The sequence below is a fragment of the Lissotriton vulgaris genome, chromosome 3_1, assembly GCF_964263255.1.
Source record: "Lissotriton vulgaris chromosome 3_1, aLisVul1.2, whole genome shotgun sequence".
In the NCBI taxonomy this organism is placed as follows: domain Eukaryota; kingdom Metazoa; phylum Chordata; class Amphibia; order Caudata; family Salamandridae; genus Lissotriton; species Lissotriton vulgaris.
In genome coordinates, this window is record NC_141689.1 from 1314412060 (window position 1) to 1314424609 (window position 12550).

Here is a 12550-nt window from a genome sequence, read left to right on the forward strand (position 1 = left end):
CAGCCATGCAGGAATGGTGACCACTCTAGGAGAAGACACAGCCGATTGCCAGTCCTCATCATCAAGTTCTATTCCGTCTCACACCCACTTGTCCTTCAATTCGCTAAGTAGGTCTGCCCTAATGACCTAGTTACTTGATCCTTCCATTCACTTGGTAAAGTGCTCTAAGCTAGTGATAGTCGATGAGGCTTTCCCACCGGGCATACCTCTGGCATAGACGTTAATCAATATAAAACCAGGGTCATGATCAAAATTTATTTTAAGAGGCTTGATGTCTGGGTTGTCAATCCCAAGTTCTTCTCTCTGAAGACCCACCCACTGTCTTATCCAAACCAATAGACCTCCCGAGGGGCGTCCCTTGGGATTTGCAATAGCAGGTTTACCAAAGGCCAAATAACCTGGTCGAAAGATGGTACTCAAGGACCAGGTCTCCTGCAGGGCAATGATATCATGAGTCTTGATGAAATTAGACCAGTCAGAGGACGAGGTCTTCGATAATAAGCCAGCAATATTCCACGATAACATGCTTAATAAGCTTGTGGCTATACCTTCCCCCCGATCCATTAATGACGGAGCCTCCATATGCTCAGGCCCTTCAGTTGTAGCCCTCTGAGAACTTGAAGCTATCCCAGCAGAGGGGATAGATTGGTTAGTTTGTGCCTCAGTTACAGATAAAGCTACAGGGGCCAGTCAATCGCACAAGTCCCAACCAGACAGAGAAGCAAATCTATTAACGAGGTTGAGATTGAAGGGGCCAACAGTGGAGCGTTGTGGTGCAGAACTACTCCTGCCCGCTTGCAAAGAAAGGCGATTGTTTCTATCAAATAAACCTAAAGGCAAAAGGGAGATTTTCTCAGGATAGCGCCAATGGTTTCTACTTCCTAGATGACCCAGTAGAAATCTAACAGCGTGAGCATTATTAAAATTAGCAACTTCGCAATCACCCCACCCTTCCTTTTTAGAGTGGCCAACCCAAGATGCACATCTAGCCATAGAGCAGCTGCATTCTCGGCCAGTTCGGCACCAGGTTTCGTTCGCCTGCTAGGGAGGGCGTTACAGACAGTCAACTTCCCAGCATTCGCCTCCCCGCCAATACTAGCTGTGGTCCTGCAGGTTCACGTTCCCTTGCTCTTGTGTAGCGGTTCCCCCTCGCACCGCAGTAATTTGCCCGCTTCCGCTTGCCTCAGCAGGGATTGTCGCCGTCTTTTCTCACTGCTAATTAGTCACTCGGTGTGTCGCATCTACTTACTCAAGGCACCGTGGCATCACTGGGACAGCTCATGTGTCTCGACCTCACTAGCACCTGTGCATCAACTCACTATCAGCACTTTTTCTGCGCGGTGCGCAGCTTGGGCTGTGGGGATCCGCGGGGAGCCTCGGAGGGGCTCAGAGGGACTCGGTGAGGTGAAACGGCAAGCTAAAGAGCAGGTAGGCCAGGGGTGAGCCGCCACCACGGCGTCCACTACCACCTCTCTCTGAATACGGCAGCGTTTCAGCGGGAACGAGTGTGAAGACCTGGTCCGGAGCAATATCTTCTGGGGGCTTCCATGGGAGGACCTGAAGCACGTCCACTAATTTTGGCAGCCCAACTTGCCTGCTGTGAGTGAGCCTGTTATTGCCGTCCTAGGAGGAGCTAGTGCGGTCGAGTGGACAAGAGGACAGATGAGTGTGGGAGAGAGTATCTGTATGGATGACTTGTAACTCCTACACCTTGTAGTTCTCTGTCTCATGAAACATTTCTTATACATTGATTTACACGTGTGACTGATTGTGTCTATGTAATGTGAGTGTAGAGTATTTTGACACCCTACCCTGGTATGAGAATTCATTAAATGCATCTGAGAGAGAGTGTTTATGGAGACTTAAGGGGCACAGTTAAGGGTTGGTAGTGAGGGAATCAGTGGCAGAGGTGGTCATTGGGGAGTGCCAACAAACATTTTCACACCAGTGGCCACCAGTGATAAAGTAAGAACTCATGTCCATTGTGATGCCAAGTTTGCTTGTAATATTCTGGTTGGTGAGGTAATGCTCCAGTTGGGCATTCCCCAGGAGATTAAATATGATTTTGGCGTACGCATTTCTTTCAATAATATCTTCTCCCATCTCACTACTTTGTTAAGAATGACAAACAAACTCTTGTTAGCTTACCACCCCCAAAGTAACAACATTTTGGTGTGCTTAAATTACCTCTTAAAACACACAATAAGTAAACTGTGTGTAACATTGGAAAAGAAATGGTTGTACTGACTCCCATTAGCACTGCTCACCTTGAGAAACACCTCAGGTCCGACAACCATTTGACCCCACATCAGATAGTTACAGAGGGAAGGAAGAACATCACTGTGCTACTAACTAGACATAGGTGACAGACAGAGTGCACCTGAAATAGTACAAACTTAAATGTATGTTTATTTGTCTCACCTAACACAAGTGTCAAAGTTCGAATCGAAACGGGGTACAATGTAGCTGCCATGCGCGTCAAAGCCCCTCCAGATGATGCCCCTCCAGTGCATGACTAACTGACATCCTTGCCATTGAAACTCTAATTTGCATTAGAAACTGTTTCACCAGTGGAGAGATTCTGACAGCACAGTTGCCTGCAGTGAAAAATTTGCAGCTACAAGCAATGGATTTCTGTCTCACCCCAACATCTGCCTAGCCCTAGCTGTGATATCCATCCCTTTGGACACCAAGCAGGAAAAAGAGGGGGAGAACAGGAGAAGCAACAGGAGTAAAGCCTCCTTCCACCGCTTCAACAAGACACATTTATTTAAAGTTATGTGCTTTAATTTTATTTTTTCCTTCTCGGTGCGCTAATACTGATGCTTGTTAACCCTTGTCTGTTTCTATTATATGCATGTGCAAAACAGCTGATAATGATTCTGACCATGATCTTCTCTACACTGCTTTGTTTTGAAGATATGTGGTACCAGGTACCACCACATGCTTAGTAAAGGCAAATCCACAGCCAATACCAGTGTTTATGTATGCTCCCTCATCCCCTATGTTGCTGCAGTAGATAATTTGCATTACCCTAAAGAGGTGTTCCCAAGCTTTTACTCACTGTCTTTTGCACCTTTTTACTTACAATAAAAGCACAGCTGCAACCAACACATCTTAGCCCCATTACTACGCAAGTTAAAACAACAAGATTTGATACCATGGCTGAAGTACTACTGACTTTGACAGATATACTAAAGAAAAGAGATCAGATATCAAGAATGAAGGAAACAGGTCATAAGAGAGATTGGCCAAAGTGGGGGGAAAAGGGATATTAGACTTGGGTATTTTAGAGGTAACTCAACCATCATCTGAATGTAGTACAGGATCAGTATTTGCCAATGATAAATGACATGCCGGTGTCACATTCATATGTAGAGTTGTATCATTGTAGAATGGCAGGGACAAGTAGCCCTTTAAGATTTGGTAACATAATAGGACAGTTTTAGCTAATATGGAAAGTAAACATATAGAGATATATTTGGACAAGAACTAAAACACACCACTCTAGAATAGCAGTAAAATGAACTCAGTTTTCTCTTTGTTTCAGAGGAAATAGGACAGCAAAGGTGAAGTAACCTCAACTGCAACACCACTGTAGAAGACGCTGACATGCGGGGGGCACCGCCAGCCTGTTGGACCAATTTTGTCAGTACGGGACTCAGCTTCACATGCATCTGACCCCGAACTGGAATGGCGTCTGTGACTGTATACACACCCTCCCTGGTGATATCAGCAGTGAACTTCTCCGATTCGTATGACCACCCCATGCGCTGTCTAAGAGACTTTGTTTCACCATCAGCGGAAGAAAAAAGCAAGCTGCAGAATACTATGGCACTGCGGTTTGGGAAAACAGCCCCACAGGAACACAGACTATTCAATGACACATGTGGTCATAAGTAGCATGGTGCCAGTCATTAGGGGTTGCCAACAAAGGGTGCACCCGGGGGGGAGAGGAGATGGTCTGGCTAGGCCCAGATGCGGTTTTCATGCCCCCTGGGAGCTCCCCTGCACTAGATATTGAAGCAGAACCAGAATAACGTTGATAACAACAGCCATGAGGAGGAGTGTGCAAGAGGACAATGGCACATGGATGAGGCCATTCAGACACTGCATGACCTACACAAGAAGATGGTTGGAGAGGGGGGGTGCTCCGGATGAGCGGTTCGAAGGCTGGCTCGATTGGGTGCCATCCTGGATGTCGGGGCTGTTCAAGGCCTTGTTTTGTTGTATTGCTTTGAATGTGCCTTGTATTTCAGGTGATACTAGCCTGTTACAAACAAGCATTAGAAATGCAATAGGTCTCGCAGCATTAGAGTTAGTGCTTTTAGAATTGTTTATGGTTTTTTTTTTAAATCTTTAGCATGAGGTTGAGGGTGAGTGAGGGTGAGTGAGGGTGAGGGGTTGAGGGTGAGTGAGGGTGAGGCTGAGGGGTTGAGGGTGAGGGTAAGTGAGGGCGAGTGAGGGGTTGAGGGTGAGGGGTTGAGGGTGAGGGGTTGAGGGTGAGGGTAAGTGAGGGCGAGTGAGGGGTTGAGGGTGAGGGGTTGAGGGTGAGGGGTTGAGGGTGAGGGGTTGAGGGTGGGTGAGGGGTTGAGGGTGAGTGAGGGTGAGGGGTTGAGGGTGAGTGAGGGTGAGGGTGAGTGAGGGTGAGTGAGGGTGAGTGAGGGTGAGTGAGGGTGAGTGAGGGTGAGGGTGGGTGAGTGTGAGTGTGAGTGAGGGTGAGTGGGGGTGAGTGTGGGTGAGTGTGGGTGAGGGATTGAGGGTGAGGGGTTGAGGGTGAGTGAGGGTGAGGGGTTGAGGGTGAGTGAGGGTGAGGGAGGGTGAGGGAGGGTGAGGGGTTGAGGGTGAGTGGGGGTGAGTGAGGGTGAGGGGTTGAGGGTGAGTGAGGGTGAAGGTGAGTGAGGGTGAGTGTGAGTGAGGGTGGGTGAGTGTGAGTGAGGGTGGGTGAGTGTGAGTGAGGGTGGGTGAGTGTGAGTGAGTGAGGGTGAGGGATTGAGGGTGAGGGGTTGAGGGTGAGGGGGTGAGGGGTTGAGGGTGAGGGGTTGAGGGTGAGGGGTTGAGGGTGAGGGGTTGAGGGTGAGGGGTTGAGGGTGAGGGGGTGAGGGTGAGGGGGTGAGGGTGAGGGGGTGAGGGTGAGGGGGTGAGGGTGAGGGGGTGAGGGTGAGGGGGTGAGGGTGAGGGGGTGAGGGGTTGAGGGTGAGGGGTTGAGGGTGAGGGGTTGAGGGTGAGGGATTGAGGGTGAGTGAGGGGTTGAGGGTGAGGGGTTGAGGGTGAGGGGTTGAGGGTGAGGGATTGAGGGTGAGGGATTGAGGGTGAGGGATTGAGGGTGAGGGATTGAGGGTGAGGGGGTGAGGGTGAGTGAGGGTGAGGGTGAGAGGGTGAGTGAGGGTGAGGGTGAGGGGTTGAGGGTGAGGGGTTGAGGGTGAGGGGTTGAGGGTGAGGGGTTGAGGGTGAGTGGGGGTGAGTGAGGGTGAGGGGTTGAGGGTGAGTGAGGGTGAGGGGTTGAGGGTGAGTGAGGATGAGGGGTTGAGGGTGGGTGAGGGTGAGTGAGGGTGAGTGAGGGTGAGTGAGGATGAGGGGTTGAGGGTGGGTGAGGGTGAGTGAGGGTGAGTGAGGGTGAGGGTGAGAGGGTGAGTGAGGGTGAGGGTGAGGGGTTGAGGGTGAGGGGTTGAGGGTGAGGGGTTGAGGGTGAGTGGGGGTGAGTGAGGGTGAGGGGTTGAGGGTGAGTGAGGGTGAGGGGTTGAGGGTGAGTGAGGATGAGGGGTTGAGGGTGGGTGAGGGTGAGTGAGGGTGAGTGAGGGTGAGTGAGGATGAGGGGTTGAGGGTGGGTGAGGGTGAGTGAGGGTGAGTGAGGGTGAGTGAGGGTGAGTGAGGGTGAGTGAGGGTGAGTGAGGGTGAGTGAGGGTGAGTGAGGGTGAGGGTGAGTGAGGGTGAGTGAAGGTGGGTGAGGGTGAGGGGTTGAGGGTGATTGAGGGTGAGGCGTTGAGGGTGAGTGAGGGTGAGGGGTTGAGGGTGAGTGAGGGTGAGTGAGGGTGAGGGGTTGGTGTCCAATGTGGGAAAACAAAAGTCTCTATTCTATAATGTAGAAAGTGCAGGGCGCCTTTAAAGACTCCCTGGTATCTAAATAGCAGAGAATCGAGGATGAAATGAGGAAGTTTACTGTAAATATTAGTCGTAAGTCCTGAATAAGCAATCACCCAAAGGTACAGACAGATTGCAGGAAAACGATAAAATAGCAGCTATACACAGTGAGGCTTAAGAATCGGGACCTGAGGGGCACCAGGGGTCAATGCGAAATCTGGACCTAGAGGGAGAAAAATACGGGCAAATCTGAAGACGATAAACAAAGCAATGTGAAACAAAGTATTCTGACCGGTAAAGGAGCAATGACACACATAAGAGAACTATCGAAAAAAGGCAATCAGGCTCAATAACAAAGGAGTCCGAAGGAGGCATCCCAAAAAGCATGGTGTGTATATGGGTACACACACAAAATATATTTACCATGTTAATTCAGTGTACCGGAAATATAAACAGCGTAACTATCGGGAGTCGGAAGCTTATGATTCAGGACATCATGTAGTAATGGGTAGCCTGAAAAAAAGCAAAGAACGTATTGCTAGTAGGCGAATCAGGCCAGAGATAATAAAGTGATAGACTCGAACCCCCACAGTGGGTGCTTACCTCACACAAAGCGGATGTCCAGCCCGATCGGAAAGCCAGCCGCTACGCCCCTCGAACGTGCAGGCCGGAAACGGTAGAGGCGAGGTCTGGAGCAGGGTTTAAATACAAAACGCCTTGCGTACAAGTGTGTACACCTGGTAATAACGATTCACCGGAATGCTAGAACGTAAACCAGCACTTTCTAGAGAGGAAAGATGGCGGCCGTAGATCATAAATCACAGGTAAAGCTGTTAACTGAACGAAGGTTGAAAATTGCTTGTATAGAAAACGGCGATCTTACAGAGGGAAAACGCGGGGCCTCAAAAATAAAAAATGAAAAAATAAAGAGTAAAGTAGCCCATCTTTCAGAGTCAGGATAAACAAGTAGTGAGGGGGCGGAGCTGGGGGAGGCTGTGGAAGAGAGTAGGCAAGGCGACACGGCGGGAGGGGGCGGAGCGGGTAAACAAAGACGGACATGCACGCGCCCGTGACTTTTAAGGTCAATGCGCATGCGCATAAGCTTAATGCGCATGCGCATTGACCTTAAAAGTCACGGGCACTGCAAGGAATCGCCACGATTCCTTGCAGTGTAGATAAAGAGTGGATAACTCGCAATACTCTCGCCTTGCTCGATGCGCATGCGCATCGACAGGCGAGACCTAAAAAAGGTGACAACTAGTGTGGGAGGAGCATTCTTGGTCAGGAAAAGCACCACAGGTGTCTTAGAACAGGGTATTATATATGAGGAGATTCCCTTCAAGGATGGGAGATTAGGAGAAGAAGTAGTCGAAGAATCAACTAGAGGGGGGAATGATAAAGGGAACAATAGGCTACATTTTGTGCAAACACACACACAGTTAAGGCCTGCATTAAGGCCTACATGTATGCAGAAGTTTCAAGTTAAAAGCAGCTTTAGGACTCAGTAGAAATACAGGCCCAGGCCTATGCAGGAGAAATAGGTCAGAAAAAGCATGTTAAAAATAACATGGAGTTTAGCTGAACTTATCAGGGCAGACAGTTTGTTGAAAGGTCAGGAAATGGCCTGCAGTCACAAAGATAAGCTACTGCATGAAGAGTAGATCATATCTTCTTCCAGACTCTGGAAACCAGTAGTGTTATAAATGTTGGAACTACAAAAACCACAAGTCCATCTGCTTAAGAGACTGAGCTGGAAGGTGTCAATCATGTCTTTTGCAACTGTGTTACTAATGCATGCACACATAGATTAAGCGCATACACAGGATGGACTGGCCCAGCTGCAAATCTTGCCCCTGCTCATAAGTCGCTTCAGTTGAAAACCACATGTCACACTTACATGATGGTTGGCATGATGGATGAAACCACAGGTCAGAGGTCAGATAAGCATGGCCAAAAAGCGTAATCACTTGCTTCACAGGAAAAAAGATCTGTGTAAAAGTTGTTAATAACGTTTTAAGTCCGACAACAGGAAAACAACTGAGGGGGTTTCCGCCAATATGAGATGCGAGGGCCATGTGGCCAATATCTATATGTGCTTTGTTTTCAGGAAATTGTTGTTCCTGCTGGTTTTAATCTACTCTTTTGGGACGTACATCCTATGCTTTTAACTTTTTTCTCTTGTGGTTTGGAGGAATAAATACAGCTGATTCTAAGCTGGGGCAGAGACATCGAGTTGTATCTCCCTTGAGGTTAACTGATCTCTCCTGTAGTGACTGATCCTCAGTACAGTTTTGTAATAAACCCATATTCAATTGTTAACTTGTCATTCTTGGTGTTTCTTTAATAGATATATTTTCCTCTAACAGCACAATTCACTCGTGTGAATTTCGATGTTAAATAAACCAACAGCACAAGTTTGAGACATATTTTCCAGAATGTTCCAGCATTATGAGTTTTAATGTTTGCCACATTTGCAGATTTGTAATCACAATATTGAACAGAAAATATTTCTGAAAACAGTATTTTGGAAAATGTATTTCAGTCCTTAAGGTTAACAGACATAATATGAATTCTCCGGGTTAGGAATATATACACCCAAAAGAGAGCTATAGGCCTCTGGCAGTGATATAATTTTTTTCCTTTGGGCTGACCAGAACAAAAACTGTAAGGTGTAACACCCACAAGTAACTTCTGGTGACGACCTTAAACAGGTGGTTATTATTATGGACATGGCACAACAACTGCAACAAAAAAAAGGAAAACATTACCTGATTGAGAATTTTGGGCACGTACACCTTCCCCATCTGGGCTTCTTTAGAAATTGCCACTTCTAAAAGAAATGACAATCTCTGGCTCTCCAGGGGACCTGAAAACTTCATGGTACCCCTTGGATACGCCTGCCTCCCGGCTGGATACGACTACCTGAGAAAGTAAAGTAGAAGCAGAAATGTGCTTTGGTACATCAGATCCATATTTAGACAAATGCGAACTAGGATTGAGCTTTCTACGCGATTTTGTGTCCAAACGGTGGGTGATTTTCACAAACTGTAATGTTTGCTGTTCGAGTGAAAGAATACCTAAATGCTGTTCGAGTGAAAGAATACCCAAATGACAGGCAACAATAGGAAAACAACGTTGTGCGAATGCTGGGCCACTTTAAATGTAATAAAAAAAAACACTCAATGGCATTAATCTAGAAAATACTATAGCAAATATGGATTACAGAGTCCCAACAGATATGCAGACACATCGTACTCGCTGACACTTCAGATAAATAAAAAGGCATGAGATGGCCCTTCACAAATTCCAGTTTGATTCGGTTTCATTCTAGTTATCAACACTGAATTAGCACATATATAGTGCATACTACACCTGGCGAGGTGCCAAAGTTATGAGGTTTAAACTTTATTTGTAAACATGTCACTTGCGTATCGCTTCTTCGTGGCATCTACATAAAAGTGGTATCCATCAATATAGATTCAGGGTACCTAATACCTCAACGATGCCAGAAATCCTTTGTGACGTCACTCTAATCAAGTACATTTATAAGTGACGCCACACATGTAAAGCAACGTCCACAAAGGTAAAGCACCGTAAATTTCGGGGACACATAATGCAAACCTACAAAAAAATCTGCAAAAAAAAAAACTATACTAGTTAGGTACTGTGAATCTTCGTATTTTGAACCGCAATACGCTAGTCGTACCATTTGCCGTACCAGCCCATGTCTGATCTTTTCGAATATAATTAACGTATGATTGTTGCATTTGCTATTAGAAAATGGGTGCATTCCGCGTAAAACTATTAATCACCAAAGATCGGAAGGGTCAAGGACTGCCCGACCCCCCAATCCCCGCCCCCTTTCGATTCCCTACCCCCAAGTTCCACTTAAACCTCTTACCTCCCCTGCAAACCTGTAAAATTCACAGTTGCATTTGGAGCTCATCCGGTCCATTAAAAATAACGTTAAATATCTTAATACAAGGAAAAAATATTCAGGCTGCTTCCTGCATCTTGCTATTGGACTGGGGGCGCATCCTGGCAGTGGACACGGGGCCTGCGGGATAGGGGATTAAAAAAATAAAAGGGGGTAATTATATAAAAATATATAAAGCTAGGAAAAGGTAAGACGCAGAGCAGGCACTGCCAGGGGGCGGGGATAAAAAAAAGGACCGGCTGTCCGCGGAAGGATTCTTAATCACGGTCAAAATGTATAAAAACCAAAGAGGGACAAAGGCTCTACAAAAGCTGGTTACGGCGCCGTGTTTACAAGCGTGTTATACAGTCCTTTCTTACTGCTTTCCAAGTTGAAAATACATAAGTGTGACTTAATCGTGACTTAATCGTGCTACTCTCATGAACTTAAGAATTTCAAAGGATAAGTATTTAAAAACTGGTTAGATACGCGGATCCCTGTACTAGCTCAATACTATGACTAGTTTGTATAAATCTCTCGCTTTATTGACGTATATATATAAATATATATGCATACATACATATGTTTGCATTGATTTTCCTTGGTAGAAACTCGGAGTTTTGGGATCAATGGCTAAATCTTCAAGTGACGAAATACACCCGCTAAAGATGTTTGTACGTTAGTCCTGCCTTTATTTCCAACGTCTCGAGGCGGGCTCTTTTTTTCTGCCGCTGTCAACAAAACCATTCTACGTTTTATGGCTTTCTTGTGCCCTGCAGACGTGCAAAATGTTTTCTGTTCTCGTCTTGCCATAATCGGTTATACGGAGATTTTTTTTTATTTTGCAGTTTGATATAGCACAAACTCGATCCGAAATGAATGGGTTGCTTTACATGCATACATGCCAACATTTTACAGGACAGGAACGAGGGAGATTTAAAATAAACAAGCATTTCCAATGCAATCGTTCTCGCATTAGGAAAGTGTGAGCTATTGGTATTGTAAATGACATAATATATGTTGGCTTTGAAAATATATAAATTAATAGCATTGTTATTCACAAAGCCAATAGCTTACAATTTCCTAATGCGAGTCCTATTGGCTATGGCAATGCTTGTTGGTAGCAAGCAAGGACAGTACTGTTGTGGTATTGAGTGTTGCTGTTGTGGTGCTGAGGGATAATGTGGTTGGGATGAGTGACGTGGTGGTGTCCCAGAGTGATGTGGTGGTGTCCCAGAGTGATGTGGCGGTGTTCCTGGGTGATGTGGTGCTGTCTGTGAGTGATGTGGTGGTGCCCCAGAGTGATGTGGTGGTGTCCCTGAGTGATGTGGTGGTGTCCCTGAGTGATATGGTGGTGTCCTAGAGTGATATGGTGGTGTCCCTGAGTGATGTGTTGGTGTTGTGTGGTGTTCAGCAGTGTGAGGCGTGCAGCAGTGAGGCGTGCAGCAGTGTGTGGCGTGCAGCAGTGTCTGGCATGCAGCAGTGTGAGGCGTGCAGCAGTGTGTGGCACGCAGCTGTGTGTGGCATGCAGCAGTGTGAGTAATGCAGCAGTGTGAGGTGTGCAGCAGTGTCATGCAGCAGTGTGTGTAATGCAGCAATGTGAGGCATGCAGCAGTGTGAGGCGTGCAGCAGTGTGAGTAATGCAGCAGTGTGAGGTGTGCAGCAGTGTCATGCAGCAGTGTGTGTAATGCAGCAGTGTGCAGCAGTGTGAGGCATGCAGCAGTGTGAGGCGTGCAGCAGTGTGAGGCGTGCAGCACTGTAAGTGCTTTGATACTAGAGTATGCATGCTCTCGTATCAGTGCGAGCACGCTCTGCTGCGACAGTATGCGCGTTCCGTTCTCAGGGTGAGTGGATATGAATGAATGATGAAAACAGGAAGAAGGGTAGTCATGCGGGCGTGCGTGTTTTCTAATCGGAAATTGTGAGCGAGTGAACCAACGCAATGGTTTGTAAACAACAAGAAAAGCAGACATCAAAGGAAGGGAGAAAGGGAATGAGCATATGGGGTGTGAGCGATAACGAAAGTTAATTGTTGTAAGAGGAGGAGCAGGAAGTGAGGCCGCTGCTTTCAAGTCCGATGTCAGATGCCAGCTTCGCACTTGAATGCCTCACATTTAATGGCCATAAGCCGCATTCCAAAGGTCTTTGGGAGCATTTTCTGGTGCCCCTTACTAAATCTCTTCCATAGCGATCGCTTACGCGATAGCTAGGCGAGACCTAAAAATCGAGAGAATGAAAATTCCCCATTGACTTCTATTGTAAAAAAATGCAATTTCAGGCGGGAGACAGCTAAAAGAAAGCCATTTTTGGCTTGAAAAATCGATAGTCTCCTGCCTGAATGGGGTCTATCGGCATGTATGTTTACATGAGCGCCAGCTAGTTACAATACAAAGCGAAACATTCATATATGTAGTAAGCATGGGCGAATTTTGCGAATCTCGCGTTCGCGAATTTTGCGGATTTGCGAACTCGCAATCCGCAAAATCCGCGAATTCTCGCGAATTTGCGGATTTTTTTTTTGTGTGTTTGCGCGGGTTTCTGCCAGTTCGCGAG

General features: G+C 46.9%; 1 protein-coding gene across 3 annotated transcripts in view; it reads right to left on the minus strand.

The window, feature by feature from the left end:
- Positions 1–10281, minus strand: part of CCNI (cyclin I) — a 581782-nt gene extending 571501 nt beyond the window's left edge. The window contains exons 1-2 of one of the 3 annotated variants that reach the window (XM_086961793.1): positions 9983–10281; positions 8850–9003 (exon numbers count right to left, since the gene is read on the minus strand). In XM_086961793.1, the coding sequence (XP_086817919.1) occupies positions 8850–8960 (111 nt within the window). In that variant the 5' untranslated portion in view covers positions 8961–9003; positions 9983–10281. The remainder of the gene's footprint in view (positions 1–8849; positions 9004–9982) is intronic. The other 2 variants (XM_086961795.1, XM_086961794.1) reach the window with 2 other exon arrangements.
- Between the last annotated feature and the right edge of the window lie 2269 nt (positions 10282–12550).